The sequence below is a fragment of the Chiloscyllium punctatum genome, chromosome 8 (assembly GCF_047496795.1).
Source record: "Chiloscyllium punctatum isolate Juve2018m chromosome 8, sChiPun1.3, whole genome shotgun sequence".
In the NCBI taxonomy this organism is placed as follows: Eukaryota; Metazoa; Chordata; class Chondrichthyes; order Orectolobiformes; family Hemiscylliidae; genus Chiloscyllium; species Chiloscyllium punctatum.
This window is the reverse complement of record NC_092746.1, coordinates 119,408,787-119,426,626: the sequence shown is the minus strand read 5'-3', so window position 1 is coordinate 119,426,626 and position 17,840 is coordinate 119,408,787. Positions and strand designations below refer to the sequence as shown.

Here is a 17,840-nt window from a genome sequence, read left to right as displayed (position 1 = left end):
TAGAAGGATGTTGCCAGGGTTGAAGGATTTGAGCTACAGGGAGAGGCTAAACAGGCTGGGGCTGTTTTCCCTGGAGCGTCGGAGGCTGAGGGGTGACCTTACAGAGGTTTATAAAATCATGAGGGGCATATATAGGGTGAACAGACAAAGTCTTTTCCCTGGGGTGGGGGAGTCCAGAACGAGAGGACAGAGGTTTAGGGTGGGGGGGGGGAAAGATATAAAGAGGACCCGAGGGGTGACTTTTTCACACAGAGGGTGGTACATGTATGGAATGAACTGCCAGAGGAAGTGGTGGAGACTGGTGCAATTACAACATTTAAAAGGCACCTGGATGTGTATATGAATAGGAAGGGTTTGGATGGATATGGGCCAAGTGCTTATAATGGACTCTTCATATCAGCTCTGATAAAGTGTCAGCTGGACTTGAATCGTTAGCTCGCTGTCTCTCCAGCGATGCTCTCTGACCTGCTGTAATCTCCAGCAGTTTTTGCTTTTGGTACAGATTCCAGCATCTGCAGTAATTTACTCCTGCTGGCAAATAGGGCCAGATTAAGATATTTGGACGAGTTGGAGCGAAGGGTCTATTCCCATGATTTACAACTCTATGACCCAAAGACTCTACAAAGTTTTTAGTCAGGATGGAGTTTGGCTGAGCCTTTATAGACAATAGACAATAGGTGCAGGAGTAGGCCATTCTGCCCTTCGAGCCTGCACCACCATTCATTATGATCATGGCTGATCATCCTCAATCAGTATCCTGTTCCTGCCTTATCCCCATAACCCTTGATTCCACTATCCTTGAGAGCTCTATCCAACTCTTTCTTAAATGAATCCAGAGACTGGGCCTCCACTGCCCTCTGGGGCAGAGCATTCCACACAGCCACCACTCTCTGGGTGAAGAAGTTTCTCCTCATCTCTGTCCTAAATGGCCTACCCCGTATTTTTAAGCTGTGTCCTCTGGTTCGGCACTCACCCATCAGCGGAAACATGTTTCCTGCCTCCAGAGTGTCCAATCCTTTAATAATCTTATACGTCTCAATCTCAATTCTTTGATAAAGAAGGAAACCTGTGATCTTTCTCAAAATATCACCGTGGGATATTTCACTCCCCTTTAGTTTAATGCCTCGTCCCAAATAAACCCCAGCGATATCGAGACTACAGGAGGGTAGAAATGAGGATTATGGATCAGAGGAGCAGGGACTGCTGTGCTTTTCCAACACCACTCTAATCCAGAATCTGGTTTCAAGCATCTGCAGTCATTGTTTTTACCTTATGGATCAGGGCTAGTCCCTGCAGCAGGTGCATCATTACTTACAGTGTGGAAACAGGTCCAACAAGTCCACAGCGACCCGCCGAAGCGCACCCACCCACACCCATTTCCCTACACTTACCCCTGCACCTAACACTACGGGCAATTTAGCATGGCCAATTCACCTGACCTGCACATCTTTGGACTGTGGGAGGAAACCGGAGGGAACCCACACAGACACAGGGAGAATGTGCAAACTCCACACAGTCAGTCGCCTGAGGTGAGAATTGAACCCAGGTCTCTGGCACTGTGAGGCAACAGTGCTAACCACCGTGCCACATTTTTAATATCACCGATCATCCCTATATCTATGTGAAACATTATCCCATTAAAATCTGGAACACATCACAATGCAAGGATTCTACAGTCTGAAAGTCCCACCATACCCCAATAGTGTGGCTGTCATTGGTGCAAAGCGAGATGGCTCAGTTTTTGGTTGGTGGCTGATCTGTCCATCAAAGGGAGGAACAATATACAACAGTGAGAGAGCCAGACCTGGTCCAGATCAGAGATAGCGGACCTTAAAGAGCAGGTGGCTTTACAAACTTGTACTGCAGAGGGTTCCTGGAACTGTTAGGGAGCCGAATTCACGGCTCTCGTTGCTGTGTGTAAACTCGGTGGGTGGGGGTGGGTATATTTCGTTTTTGCTGAGAGATGTTTGCCCCTTGCTTTGCACCTGAAGCCGCTCCAGTGCCGCCGGGCAAGGCTGCGCGCGGAGCGGGCGAGCTGCAGAGCTGATCCCGGTCCACCCACCCCGCGGAAGGGAGGGAGCGCCAGACGGGCCGAATGGACTTCGCTCAAGTTTGCCTGCTGCTGGCCGCCCTGCTGGCGCACGGCGCAATTCCCCGGGTAAGCGAAATCGTTAAGGTCGCCAGCCAACTGGGTTGGGAGTTAACTCTGTGACAGAGTGAGGAAAAACCAGTGATTCTTAAACCAACCGAGAGTTGATGGAAATAGAGCGAAACCTAATTTGTGTTCGATTGCAACAGGGATGGGGATTGTACAGTTTTAATTCATTTTAAATTACTTTCAAATGATTATTATTCTGGGCAAATGTGTGTGTTTTTTAATATGATATAGCCATTGAAGTGTAAATCACATCATTTATTTTATAATTATTTTTACTGTATTATAAGTCGTTGTTGTTTAAAGTTAAAAATCACACAACACCAGTTTATAGTCCAACAGGTTTAACTAGCCGCTCCTTCATCAGGTGGTTCTTGTTTTAGACTTTGTGGGCCCCACTATTAACTATTTCCCTTTTTAAAGGCTTTCGATGTCGATTTTTGTTGTTGTTGTGAAGGACGGGGGTGACTCTTGAGGCGCAATGGTAGTGTCCCTATCTCTGAGCTAAGAAGCCCGGGGTTCAAGCGTCACCTGCCCCACAGGCGTGTCCGAACAAAATCTGCAGCACAAAACAGAAATTGCTGGAGAAACTCGGCAGGTCTAACAGGATCTGGGTGACCCCCTCCAGAGGAAGACATTCCGAAAGGGCTGCAGTTAAAGACCCAGGTGATGAGAGGAGAAGGTGGGGCCTCAGCATGGACAGGGCAGGCCAATGACTATAAGATGTAGCAGCAAAAGTCGTCCATTCAGCCCATCGAGCCTGCTCTGCCATTCTGTGAGATCATGGTAGTAGAGCCCACAATCCTCTACTCCACTCTCCTGCCTTTTCCCCTTAACAAATACTGAGGAAGGGTTACTTGACCTAAAAGGTTAACTCTGATTTCTCTCCACAGGTGTTGTCATACTTGCTGAGCTTTTCCAGTGATTTCTGTTTTTTGTTTCTGTTTCTGATTACATATCCGTCAACGTTAGCCTTGACTATAATTAATGACCCAGCCTCAACAGGCCTCTGTAGTAAAGAATTCCACCGATTCACTTCTCCCATTCTGCCTCATCTCTGTTTTAAATGGGTGGTCCCTCCATTCTGAGATTGCACCTTCTGGCCCAAGACTCTCCTGCAAGGTGGTACAGTGGCTAGCACTGCTGCCTCACGGCACCAGGCTCCCAGGTTTGATTCCACCTGTGGGCTGTGTGGAGTTTGTACATTCTCCCCATGGGTTTCCTCCCACAGTCTGAAGATGTGCAGGTCAGGGTGAATTGGCTGTGTTAAATTGCCCGTAGTGTTAGGTGCATTAGTCAGAGGGAAATGGGTCTGGGCGGGTTAGTCTTTGGAGGGTCGGTCTGGACTTGTTGGGCCAAAGGGCTTGTTTCCGCACTGTAGGGAATCTAATTTTTTAATTTGAGGGGAATCTGAGGAGAAGGGAAATCAACATCACAGGCATAAGCCCTTCGTCAGGAATGAGGCGTATGCCCGAAACGTCGATGCTCCTGCTCCTCGGATGCTGCCTGACCTGCTGTGCTTTTCCAGCACCACACTTTTCAACTCTCCTCTCCAGCATCTGCAGTCCTCCCTTTCTCCCACAAGGAGAAACAACCTGTCCACGTCAAATAAGTTTGAGTGAAATCTCCCCTCATTCATCTCAGTTGTTGGAGTGAGGACCCTGGGACTATCACTGGGGCACTCTTGCCAAACAGTAACTGGGCAATGAGTTACCGACTGACTGCGGGAAAGATGGGCAGAGGAATGCAATAAAAATAACATTCGGACTTTGTAGGTGCAAAAACTCAAAACCTCATTCTCAGCAGCTGGGTGATGCGCAATACTCTGCAATTCTCAGCCGTCCAGGTGGTTTCTTTATTCACCTGTGCAATGTAAGCGTTGCTGGCTGGACCAGCATTTATGGCCCGTCCCTAGTTGCCCCCTTGAGAAGGTGGTGGTGAGCTGCCTTCTTGAACCGCTGCAGCCCATTTGGTGTCAGAATACCCACAGTGCTTTTCTGCACAAATGGCCTCCTTCTGTGCAGTAACAAATTGTCATTCTGTGGTTAGGGAGGGAATTCCAAGATTTTGACCCATTGCTGGTCACGGGACAGTGATATATTTCCAAGTCAGGATGGAGAGTGGCTTGGAGGGGAACCTGCAGTGGTATTCCCATGTATCCGCTGCCTTTGTCCTTGTATGTGCAAGTGGCTGTGGGTTTGGAAGGTGCTGTCTGAGGATCTTTGGTGAATTTCTGCAGTGATTCTTGTAGATCGTACACACTGCAGCCACAATAACATTGTTAAATAAATGCACTGTTCATAAGTCCACAATGAGCATCGGAGGCTGAGGGGTGACCTTTTAGAAGTTTATAAAATCACGAGGGGTGTAGATAGCGTAAATAGACAAGGTCTGTTTCCCAGGGTAGGAGAGTCCAAATCTAGAGGGCATAGATTTAAAGTGAGAGCAGAAAGATTTAAAAGGAGCAGCTTTTTCACACACAGTAGTGCGTGTATGGAATGAGCTGCCAGAGGAAGTGGTGGAGGCTGGCACAATTGCAACATTTAAGAGGCATTTGGATGGGTATATGAATAGGAAGGGTTTAGAGGGATGTGGGCCAGGTGCTGGCAAATGGGACTAAATTAATTTAGGATATCTGGTCAGCATGGACGAGTTGGAACAAGAGGTCTGTTTCCATGCTTTATTTCTATGTCTCTACGATTCTAAATCAAAGGGCACACATGTAGAAAAGGGCCAGTTCAGAGCGTATAACTGATGGGGGCAGCCACTTCTGTAAATGTTGCAGCTTCTAATGGGACTGTGCTGTCTCCGCAGGTGCTTTGTGTGAATCTTGCCTGTGAGATTATGCTGAAGGTCACACAGCTACAGGAGGAGTGCGTCATGAAACTGAACGCAGAGACCCCGAGTTCAGAGACAGGTGAGTGAACAGCACTGGGCGGGGAAGTGACAGGGCCCTGTAGCCCAGAAACACGCCAAGCAGACTGGGAAAAAGCACCATGCCAGAGGAAGCAACAAGGAGTCTGCATTTACCTAGCACCTGGATACTTCCCAGGTGGCTTGAAGTGCTGTCACTGCTATAATTTGGAAGCTGTTTGGAATACAGTAAGCTTACACAAATGTGATTGATGATCAGATCGTCTATTTCACTGTTGGTCATGGGAAGGATATATTTGGGTTTGATTTATTATTGTCACGTGTCCTGAGATACAGTGAAAAGTATTGTATTGCGTGCTAGCCAGACAAATCGTACCTTATTTAAGTACAGCAAGGTAATAAAACAGAATGCAGAATATAATATTATACTTGCAGAGAAAGATCAACTCTAATATAAGAGAGGTTCCTTCATAAGTGTGATGAACAGCTTCTTCCCTGCTATTTTGAATCTGTTGCTAGGGGTTTTCACATTAGTCAGGACACAGAGTCAGACACCACTTTGAAATACTGCTGTGCAATCACAAACCTCCACCCCAAGTTCAGTGTAATATTGGATAAATGCGAAGTGATGCATTTTGGAAGGTCAAACTCAAATGTTGGATACAGGATTAAAGACAGGATTCTTGGCAGTGTGGAGGAGCAGAGGGATCTGGGTGTGCAAGTACATAGATCCCTCAAAGTTGCCACTCAAGTGGAGAGGGTTGTTAAGAAAGCATGTGGTGTTTTGGCTTTCATTAACAGGGGGATCGAGTTTAAGAACTGCGAGGTTTTGCTGCAGCTCTACAAGACCCTGGTGAGACCACACTTAGAATATTGTGTCCAGTTCTGATCGCCCTACTATAGGAAAGATACAGAGGCTTTGGAGAGGGTGCAAAGAAGGTTTACCAGGATGCTGACTGGACTGGAGGGCTTGCCTTATGAAGAAAGGTTGAATAAGCTCAGACTTTTCTGTCTGGAGAGGAGGAGACCGAGAGGAGACCAGATCGAGGTGTACAAGGTAATGAGAGGAATAAATAGAATCAATAGCCAGAGACTTTTCTCCAGGGCAGGATTGACTAGTATGAGAAGTCCTAGTTTGAAGATATTAGGAGGAAGGTATAGAGGAGACGTAAGAGGTAGAGAGTTGTGAATGCATTGCCAGCTGTGGTGGTGGAAGCAGAGTCATTGGGGACATTTAAGCGACTGCTGGACATGCACATGGAGAGCAGTGAGTTGAGGGGTGGGTAGGTTAAGTTACTCTATTTTACATTAGGATTAACCCTTGGCACAACATCGTGGGCCAAAGGGCCTGTTCTGTGCTGCATCTTTCTATGTTCTATTCCATCAGAAACAACAGAATCTCTGCCAGTGCAGCATTCTGAGACATAGAGAGTGCTTGGTGGATATCTGTCACAGAGACTGAAGCTTATATGTTTTCTCAGGGTATAGGAATGTTTCATATATATGGTGACGGCTTGCAGAATAGACAAATTGGTGCACTCGTCTTCAGTGGGCACTGTAGGAGCATCAATACCGCACAGAATGATATTTTTATAAAATTTAAATTTGATGAATTCCCTTTGAATTTCATTATACTACACCATGGGGGACAGACAACACCAACTTTATTTAAATATGTTCATTTTAAAATTTGATGTGTTGTTGGACAGATAGAGACTGCACATTAACTACATTTTAATGTTGAATGGAGGTTGGGTTAGTGGAGTAGCAATCATGAGTCCCGAATCAATGATACAGAGGCGTAGGTTCAAATCTCTGCCATGACGGTGGGAGAATTTAAATTTAATTAATTAAATTACATTTAAAATTACAAAGTTAGTAACTGTGCATCTATTTCACAATTGGAAAGATTTGAGTTCCCTGAAGTTTTTTATCACAGAATCATTAAATTGATAAAGTACAGAGGACGTCATTTGGCACATCAAACCTGTACCAACATTTCAATGAGCATCATTATTTAGTGCCAATCTCCTGCCTTTTCCCCATATCCCTGTACTTCATTTCTATCCAAATAGTCATCCAATGCCCTTCTTGAATGCCTCAATTGAACTGGTCTCCATTATATTTCCAGACAGTGCATTCCAGGCTGTAACTACTTGCTGTGTGAAAAAGTATTTGCTTCGTTTGTACATCACCTTATGTCTGTGATCTCACTTCCTTGTTCTCCTTATAAGTGGGAACAGCTTCTCGCTATCTACTCTATCCAGCTCACTCACAACTTTGAAAACCTCGATCAAATCTCCCCTCGGCCTCCTTCTCTTCAAGGACAGCCATCCCAACTTCTTCAATCTTCCCTCATTTCTGGAACTGTTCTTGTAAATTGCCCTGCACTCTTTCCAGCACATCTACATCCTTCCTATAGCGTGGTGCCACAACTCTACGCAATACTCCAGCACAGTAGTCGTAGAGTCACACCGCACGAGAACAGACCCTCCGGTCCAACCAGTCCATAAGCCCAAACTAAACTACTCCCACCTGCCTGCGCTTGGCCCATATTCCTCCAAACCTTTCTCTTTCATGTATTTATCCAAATGTCTTTTAAATGTTGTGACTGTACCTGCATCCACTACTTCTACTAGAAGTTCACTCCTTGTGTGAACCACTCTGTTTTTAAAAAAAAAGTTGCCCCTCATGTCCTTTTTAAATCTTTCTCCTCTCACCTAAAAAATATGCCCCCTAAGGGACGGCACGGTGGCTCAGTGGTTAGCACTGCTGCCTCACTCCACCAGGGTCCTGGGTTCGATTCCTGCCTTTCTGTGTGGAGTTTGCACATTCTCCCTGTGTCTGTGCGGGTTTGCTCCGGTTTCCTCCCACAATCCAAATATGTGCAGCTCAGGTGAATTGGCCATACAGAATTGCCCACTTGTTAGGTGCGTTAGTCAAGGGTAAATATAGGGTGGGGGAATGGGTTTGGGTGGGTCCCTCTTCAAAGGGACGGTGTGGACTTATTGGGCCGAAGGGCCTGTTTCCACACTATAGAGGATCTAATCTAATCTAACTTTGAACTCCCCCACCATAGAGAAAAGACCTTTGCCATTCACCTTGTAACAAGTGTCTTATACAATTTAAACATCCCCTTCCTGCCCTTATATTCTATGCCCCTATCAATAACTGCGCTCTCCATTTGTCCTGTCACCTTTTGTGCACATATAGTCTGCTCCTGCACACCTTTTACACTTGTACTTCCTATTTTATATTGTCTTTCTTTGTACCAAGGGAAGGAATCTCTCACCATGTTTGGCCTGTGTGTATGACTGCAGACCCCCAGCCTTGTGGGTGACTCTTAATTGCCCCTGAAATGACCCAGTCATGGTCAGTTGTATTCACAAAGGTGACACCTTCTCACCAGAGAGACCCTCACAATATGAATGAATGGATTAATTCATTGTGAATAAATACAAATAACAGGTGGTTTTTGCGGTGCAGTGGGTAGTGTGCCAGCAAGTTCAAGTTCACAGGAAGGTGTCCATGGCACAGCCAAAACAGCTCAACTATCAACTTGGAGAATACTTCCTCTTCCCTTCATTAGCAGGTTCTGGGTGGCATAGTGGCACAGTGGTTAGTACTGTAGCCTGACAGCACCAGGGACATGGGTTTGATTCCATCCTTGGTGACTGTCTGCATGGAGTTTGCATGTTCTCCCTATGTCTGCGTGGGTTTCCTCTGGGTGCTCTGGTTTCCTCCCACAATCCAAAGATGTGCACGTTAAGTGAAGTAGCCGTGCTAAATTGCCCATTGTCTTCAGGGATGTGCAGGTTAGGTGCATTAGTCAGGGGTAAGTGTAGAGTAATAGGGTAGGGGAATGGGTTTGGGTGTTATACTCTTCGGTGGGTCGGTATGGACTTATTGGGCCGAACGACCTGTTTCCACGCTGTAAGGATTCTATAAAAATGGGAGAGTTTCCTGGTTAGCTATGTCACCGAGAGTGGTAGGGGTCTGGAATACGCTGTCAGGGGTGGTAGTGGAGGCAGATACAGTAGGGACGTTTAAGGGACCTTTTAGATAAGCATATGAATATGCAAGGAATGGACCAAGGGATTAGTTTGATTTGGTGCCATGTTCGACACAGCATCATAGGCCGAAGGGACCTTTCCTGTGCTGTCCTGTTCTGTGTTCTATCCGCAATGGAAAGGAAAATTCGAGGCTCTATGATTTCTATCTGTACAAGTGCAACAACTTGTACTCATTCCGTGAATTGTAACTCTACTAACCTTCTAGAGATTTATAAAATAATGATGGGTATAGAGAAGGTGAACGGCATGTGTCCAATCCCTAGGGTGGGGGATTTCAAGACTAGGGGCATACTTTTAAGGTGAGAGGAGAAAGATTAAAAAAAAGACATGAGGGGCAACTTTTCTGGAACAATTTAAATGAGCTAAACTCTGTAGATTCATTTGAAGGATCTATAGTTGCAAAAAATCCAATTCTTTGTCCCAGTCCTGCAGCTTGGTGTGTCAATATGTCGTAATCATTAAGAGAAGGATATATCCCAGTAAAGTTCTTGTGTTTGCGGATAATATGCCATGTTCTTCGACTATTTTACACCCAAATTGGTTATTACATCCAGAGAAAATTTAGACAGGAAATTTTTACTACTTGCAATGTCTGTTTATGATATCTGGGCAGTGTTGTTATCTGATAAGCTTTACTCATCTGCAGGTCGGAGACGCTGTGTTTTCATTTCCTCATCCGATATCGGTTTTTAATTTAATGTCACCATAGAACTCCTTTAGTGTGAGCTGACTGTGTTAACTTGCTTACATCAAACACTTGTTTTAAATTATCCCCATATTTAAAAAAACATAGAAACGTTAAAAAAAAGAACTGAAATAGGCCATTCAGCCCATAGAGACCTCTCTACATTTAACATGGTCATGACTGATCCTCTCTCTCATGATCTCTCTCAACTTTATGGGCAGCTCAGTGGATAAAAGGGTTGGTTTCTGTGTTGTCTGACTCTATGACCTCCATTATGAACAACTGGGACATGCATTTTGTGGGATCAATGAATGAACTAATTATACTTAAACTCCTGTAGTCTTTAAAAGCTCTTTTTTTTAAATGTATGACATAAATATTCACTTGATTTTTGTATAAATAAATCTATATATTGATGTACTTGTTTGTTTGGCTGGTCTTAGAAAAAAAATCAAATCAATCACGACAAAGGCCTTTGAATGAACTGTGATCAGACACACAGCCACGCACACACACACAGATTCTCACACGCGCACACACACACAGACTCTCACAATCTTGCAGTTGACTTGTTCAAGGTTTCCTCCGAATGAGTTGTTGTAACCATTTGAGAGATCCCATATAACTCCAGTAAGACTGTTTGTTTGGGAGCTCGCTACCTCCTGCATACTGAGAAGTGATGGGCATTTGTTAGGGAGTAATATTGATCTAGGTGACACTCTTGAGGTCTTTCAGCTCAGGAATGACAAACAGAATGTGGCTTGAATACACAGTGTATATTTAGGGGGAAAAGGTCAATTGTTCAGGAAGGCATTGGATGATTATTTGGATAAAAATAATGTGCAATGCTATGGGGAAGGGAAAAAAGATCAGAAGATTAGCACTAGGTAGTGCAAGCAAAGAGAGAGTATTGGCGTATGGGGAGAAGGCTGGAGATTGACTTTGGAAAGTGCAATCCCTGCAGTGCGGAAGCAGGCCATTCAGCCCATATTGACCCTTTGAGGAGTATCCCACCCTTTCCCTGTAACCCTGCTTTTCCTGTGGCTAATCTATCTAGCCTGCATATCTCTGGACATTAGCATGGCCAATCCACCTAACCTGCACGTCTTTGTGACTGTGGGAGGAAACCAAGGCCAAACCTACGGGTAGAATGTGCAAACTCCACACAGACAGTCGCCCGAAGGTGGAATGTAATCCAGGTCCCCGTGCCACAGTGGATGATAGAGCTGCTGCAGACTCGGTAGGCCTAATGGTCTCTCTCTCGCTAGCTCTCCCCACAGTCCTAAATTCTGCTTGTTTGAAGAGCTAGTACAGGTCAATGGACTGAATGGCTCCTTCTCACTGTCAGGCTTGTGGCTCTGTGCTGCTTCAGAGAATTTCCCCTAAATTGGAAGAAAGGGAAGGGAACAGACTGACCCATGTAAAGTTTAGCAGCAGAACCTTCTGAATAATAATCTTCTACTTTCGGGTCGTGACAAGTGAAAGGGATCTGTCAGAACCTCTGTGCAGGAAGCTGAGGGATCGGGGTTTGAAGGCTGGATTGGGAGACCAGAGCGTGCATCTTTGAGAGAGAGGAGAGGATGTGGGTAGGGCCCGGAGCTCATGGTTTCAGGGTACGGTAAGAAGTGAAGGAGATCAGGACGGAAGAAGGTCGGAGGTCGGAGATGTACTTTTGAGGGTGAGGCAGGAAGAAAGGAATCGGGATGGAGGGGCACAGGGAGAGCAAGGGAGATTGCACTTTGGGGTCAGGGTTAAGAAATAGGCCAACAGGAGTGGGTCAGAGGTCTAATGGAGTCAGGGAATAGGAGGAGAAGGAAGAAGCAATCTGCAAGGTAAGACAGCAGATCGCAAGCAGTGCCTCTATGAAAATGCTCAGCACATAAATAACTAAAGAGTCATAGAGCACGGAAGTAGATCCATTGGTCGAACCCATCCATACCAGCCAGGGATCCTAAATAAATCTAGTCCCATTTGGCCCATATCCCTCCAAACCCTTCCTATTCATATACCCATCCAGATGCCTTTTTAAATGTTGTCATTGTACCAGCCTCCAGCACTTCCTCTGGCAGCTCATTCCATACATGTACCACCCTCTGCGTGAGAAATTTGCCCCTTAGGTCCCTTTTATTAACTTGCCCCTCTCTCCCTAAACCTATGCCCTCTAGTTTTGGACTCCCCCACCCTGGGGAAAAGACTTTGTCTGTTTACCCTATCAATGCCCCTCATGATTTTATAAACCTCTGAGGTTACCCCTCAGCCTCCGATGCTCCAGGGAAAACAGCCCCAGCCTATTCAGCCTCTCCCTATAGCTCAAACCCTCCAACCCTGGCAACATCCTTGTAAATCGTTTCTGAACCTTTTCAAGTTTCACAACATCCTTTCTATAACAGGGAGACCAGAATTGCATACAGTATTCCAAACGTGGCCTAAGCAATGTCCTGTACAGCTGCACATGACCTGCCAACTTCTATACTCAATGCACTGACCAATAAAGGAATGCATGCCAAACTTCTTTGACGGTATTCTCAAATTTTAAATAAAAACTCCATCAGTTTGAGAGGATGGGGCAATGGTTAATATAATAAAATGCAGTGTTGCATTTCTGTAGTCACATTCACAGGATGTGTCTGTGTGCTCTTAAAGTTCTTTTTAAAGCGTTGTTGCCCGGCTAATGTAGCCAATTTACGCACAGCAAGCTCCCACAAACCAGAAACATGATTACGATTGAAGAACATCTGTTTTGTGGCGCTGATTGGGGGATAAATATTGCCCAGGAGATCAAGACGTGTTCTCCTGCTGTATTTCCCAATTGTGCCAGGTGGAGTCTATCCTGTCCATCTTGAACATCCCATCCAGATGTAAACCCTCTGACAGTGCAGCATTCCTTCCATGCTCTGCTGGAGGAGTGTCATGAAACTTGAACTTTGTTCTGAAGTGTTGAAAGGGGTCTAGAATCCGGAACCTTGTGACTCTGAGGAAACAGTACTGCCCCCCGAGCAAATATTGGAGCCAGAGCTCATGCCCAGGCTGAGAAAGTTGTACAGTGTGAACCGACTGTAACTGAATGTGCTCTCTGCTGATTCATTCAGTAATACACTGTGTGTGTGTATGTGTGTCTCTGTCTGTCTGGTTTTGTAAATGTGTGTGTGTGTGTGTGTCTGACTGAGTGTGTCTGTAAATGTGTGTGAGCACCTGTGTATATCTGTCTTTGTCTGTAAATATCTGTTTCTCTGTTTTTCTGTCTATCTGTATGTGTCCATCCATCTTTCTGTCTCTGAATTTGTATACCTGTGTTTATCTGTATGTCTGTCTGTGCCTGTCTGTGTCTAGCCATGTTTGTATGTGTGTCTGTGTGTTTGGAAGGAGAAGGGAGAGAGGGTGAGGGAGACTGGGAAGGAGAGTGAGAGAAGGGAAGAGAGAGGAGGTGAGGTAGAAGTAGGTAAGGGTTAAGCTGCAGACTAGCCTGAAGTTTAAGGACCATCCGGGAGTAATGGCCAATTTAGCAGGTTACAATGAGCTGACAGCTGATCCTGGAACAGTTAACAGCCAAACGACTTTAACACAGCCACAAGGAAACAGCAAGGCACAAAAATCCAATGTTTGCAAGCACCAGCTCTCCCCAGCTCCCGGTGCTATTGACATTGGGAGTTGCCATTTATTTGCTGTGTTGATATTATTGAGTAGATTTATGATCCTGCTATGAGCTTGTTGGGATAAATAGGCACACTGAACAACTGCATATCTGCTCAACTCAAAGAATGTCCTTTCTTGCTGTAGGATTGATTCGTCGTTGATTCAATGGGTTTTTGTTTTGGTGTTAGCTTCCCAAAAGACATGTGACTTTCCAGAAATACCTTGTTTTAAAATTATATTTCACTGTCTTTTCACTGAGCTGCTTTTCAAACAAAATAATCCAGTTGTCTACAACTCTTCAAACTCAAGATCACAATAATTAGCAATATAAACTTGGCAACAGAACCAACGTCAATGATTTAGATGAAGAGATCAAGGGATGCTTGTTGTATGACACAAAGCTAGCAGAGGAAGCTGTGACGATGGCGCCAGGATATGGGAGGCTACAAAGGAGCAAGGGAGGATTTAAGTGGGGTTCAAGATCTGGAAAAGATGTGGGGGAAAAATGTGAAATTGTCCATTTTGGCAGGAAGAATGAAAAAGAAGCAGAGGGATTGCAGGGTTCAGAGATGCAAAGGGTTCTGTGTGTTCTTGTTCATGAATCACAAACGACTAGTGTGCAGGTACAGCAAGTAATTCCATTTTAGAATCCTCACCGTGGGAAAGCAGATCATCTGGCCCATAAAATCCACACCGACCCTCTGAAGAGCGTCCCACCCAGACCCACTTCCCTTCCCTATCTCTATAACCACACATTTCCCACAGCTAACCTAACATATCCTTGGGCACTACAGGCAGTTTAGCATGGCCGCCCCACATAACCTGCACATCTTTGGATTGTGGGAGGAAACCGGAGCACCCAGAGAAAACCTACGCAGACACTGGGAGAACGTGCAAACTCCACACAGCCTCCTGATGGGGGAATTGAACCCAGGTCTCTAGTGCTGTGAGGCAGCAGTGCTAGTTGACTATGCTGCCCATTAGGGAAGCAAATGAAACGGTATGTTTTATTGAAAGGGAATCGAATTGAAAAGAAGGAAGGCTACTGTGTGTAGCTTTGCTACCCTTATTTAAGAATGCTTTTGAAGCAGTTTTAGCAAAGATCTACCAATGTAATACTTTGTCTTATGAGAAAAGGCTTTTCACGCTAAGCCTGTATCTGATTGAGTTTAGAAGTGTCAGAGTGACGACTGAAATGTGTAAGAACCGATGGGGCTTGCCACAGTGCGTGTGGAAAGCAATTTTCCAGCTGTGGAAGATTCTACAACTAGGGGTCACTGCTTAAAAATGTGAAGAATGCCCTACAACTATTTGTAATTGGTATGTTCATATGTTGTCAGATTCCAACTGTATCTATCCCATTATCAAAGGAAATAGGAACATAGGAATAGGCCATTCAGCCCCTCAAGCCTGTTCCATCTTTCCATGAGATCATGGCTGATCTGTGGCCTAACTCCATACACCACTCCCTTAATACCTTTGCATTACAAAAACAAATCTCTCGCAGATTTAAAATTAACAACTGCTCCAGCATCCACTGCCATTTGTGGGAGGGAGTTCCAAACCTCTCCCACCCTTTGTGTCGAAGTGCTTCCTAACATCTCTCCCTAAATGGTCTGAACCTAATTCTCCGACAATGCCCCTAGTTCTAAAATCCTCAACTAGTAGAAATTGTTTATCTTTACCCTGATAAAGATAAACTATTTCCACTGGTTGGAAATTGCTCTGTGAAAAGACAATGAAATATAATTTTAAAACAAGGTATTTCTTGAAAGTCACATGTCTTGTTCATTGCACACACCCTGACTGGATACACCACTATCAGGCTGCAGATGCTGTTAATATCTTGAAGACTTTGATCAGATCACTCCTTCACCTTATAAATTCTAGACAAAAACAGACTTCATTTGTGTTATCTTTCCTCAAAACTTAACCCTGAAATTCCTGAATGTGGGAAAGTGGGGGTACCTGATCTACCGTGATCTTTCTGAATGGTGCGGTGGTTTAGAGGGGCTGAAGGACTGACTTCTGCTCCTGCTCTGTATGTTCATCTTACAGCCAAGGCGTTGGCTAAGGGACTAGAATCATTGATCTCCCACTTTAGATTAGGTTCCCTACAGTGTGGAAACAGGCCCTTCGGCCCAACAAGTCCACACCGACCCTCCGAAGAGCAACCCACCCAGACCCATTTCCCTCTGACTAATGCACCTAACACTATGGGCAATTTAGCATGGCTAATTCATCTGACCTGCACATCTTTGGACTGTGGGAGGAAACCAGAGCACCCGGAGGAAACCCACACAGACATTGGGAGAATGTGCAAACTCCAATAAGGGTCGCCCGAGGCTGGAATTGAACCTGGGACCCTAGTGCTGTGAGGCAGCAGTGCTAACCACTGAGCCACTGACATTAAATGGAGGTGAAGAGAATCTCTTTCATCAGAGGATCAACGGTGTTTTGAATTCTCTTTCCCAGTGAGCAGTGGAAGCTGGAACATTAACAGAATTTAGGTTGCTGAGGAAGTCTGGGATTATTGGGATGCAGGTAGAAAAGAAGAGCCAGATCTTATTGGATGCTGGAGGAGGTTGGAAGGCCTGAGGGAGAATTGTCCCAGTTCTTACAATCTTATGTTCACCAAGGCTTAGCTGCTCCACACAGGCGGCATGTTGGCTGAGTGGTTAGCACTGTTACCTCACAGCGCCAGGAACCCAGGTTTGATTTCCGCATCAGGCAACTGTCTGTGTGGAGTTTGCACATCTTCCCCATGTCTGCGTGGGTTTCCTCCGGGTACTCCAGTTTTGTCCCACTGTCCAAAGATGTGCAGATCAGGTGAATTGGCTGTGCTGAATTGTCCAGTGTTCAGGGATGTATAGGTTAGATGCATTAGTCAGGGGAAATATAGGGTAATAGGTCTGGGTGGGATAATCTTCGGAGGGGCTATATGGACTTGTTGGGCCGAAAGGCCTGATTCCACACTGTAGGGATTCTAATTCACACACTGCCACTGGGGTCAAAGCTGAAAGGATAAAGAGTGTAGGAGCAAATTACTGCAGATGCTGGAATCTGTACTGGAAATAAATAATGCTGGAGATCACAGCAGGTCAGGCAGTATCTATGGAGAGAGAGAGAGAGAGAGAGAGAGTTTAGACCGTCCCACTGGAGTTGGGGGGAGGGGGGAGAGGACATGGTGACAAAGAATGTAACAAGGAAAGCTAAAAGAAAAGGAAGGAATGGGGGAGGGTTCACAATCTGAAGGTGTTGAACGCAATATTGAGCCCAGAAGGTTGTAAAGTGCCCTGGTCTGAAGATGAGATGTTGTTTCTCCAGTTTGCGCTGGGATTCACTGGAACACTGCAACACACCAAGGACAGACACATGGGGCAGGTGAGCAGGGCGCTGTGTTAAAACAACTGGCTGAAGGAAGGTCAGCGTCTGCTTGTACACACAGACCCAGATATGTTCCACAGAGTGGTCACCCAGACTGCGTTTGGTTTCTCCAGTGTAGTGTAGGCCACATTGGGTGCAGTGAATACAGTACATAGATGGGAGAAGGTATGGGTGAAATACTGCTTCACCTGGAAAGGCTGTTTAGACCCTTGGATGGTGAGCAGGGAGGAGGTGAAGGGGTAGGTGGCGCACCTTATGTGGTTACCGAACATCAAGCCATTGTTGCCAGGACTTTCACTGGCCTCATTACCTCTCGAGATCTCCTTCCAACCCCCACCCACCCACCCCCCCCCCCCCTCCCCCAAACTCAGAGTGTCCCAACCCCGGACAGCCCACATTGACATGACTTTCAAAAATGTGAAGAGCAGACTGTCCCGGTAAGGCCCATTGTATCAGCCTAGTCCTGCCCCAACTGAGCGTATTTCCTCCTACCTTGACTCCACCCTCTCTCCACTTGTCCAGACCCTGCATCTGCGAATCCTCTGATGCCCTCAACAATATTAACAATTTCCAGTTCCCTGGCCCTAACTGCCTTCTGTTCACCATGGAGGTCCAATCCCTCTATATGTTCAATCCCCACCAGGACAGAGTGCACGCTCTCAGCTTCTTCCTTGACCAGAGGCTTGAACACTCTCCATCCACCACCTTTCTCCTCTAGCTGAACTTGTTCTCTCACTGAACCATTTCTCCTTTAATGCATCTCACTTCTGCCAAATCAAAGGAGTAGGTTCCCACATGATTCCCAGTTCTGCTTGCCTCTTTATGGGGTATTCATGATGAAGGGCTTATGGCTGAAACGTCAATTCTCCTGCTCCTCGGATGCTGCCTAATCTGCTGTGCTTTCCCAGCACCACATTCTCGACGCTGACCTCCAGAATCTACAGTCCTCAGTTTCTCTTTATGGGGTATGTGGATCAATCCTGTTCCAGTCCTACACAAGCCCCCTCCCACAACTATTTTATCAATATATCAA

At 45.6% G+C, this 17,840-nt stretch overlaps 1 protein-coding gene across 1 annotated transcript in view; it reads left to right on the top strand.

Moving 5' to 3' along the window:
- The first annotated feature begins 1,814 nt into the window (after nt 1-1,814).
- The window catches only part of LOC140480853 (vasoactive intestinal polypeptide receptor-like), a 96,878-nt gene continuing 80,852 nt past the window's right edge, over nt 1,815-17,840 (top strand). Inside the window, exons 1-2 of the mRNA XM_072576358.1 lie at nt 1,815-2,158; nt 4,970-5,072. Coding sequence (XP_072432459.1) covers nt 2,096-2,158; nt 4,970-5,072 — 166 coding nt within the window. The 5' untranslated portion in view covers nt 1,815-2,095. The remainder of the gene's footprint in view (nt 2,159-4,969; nt 5,073-17,840) is intronic.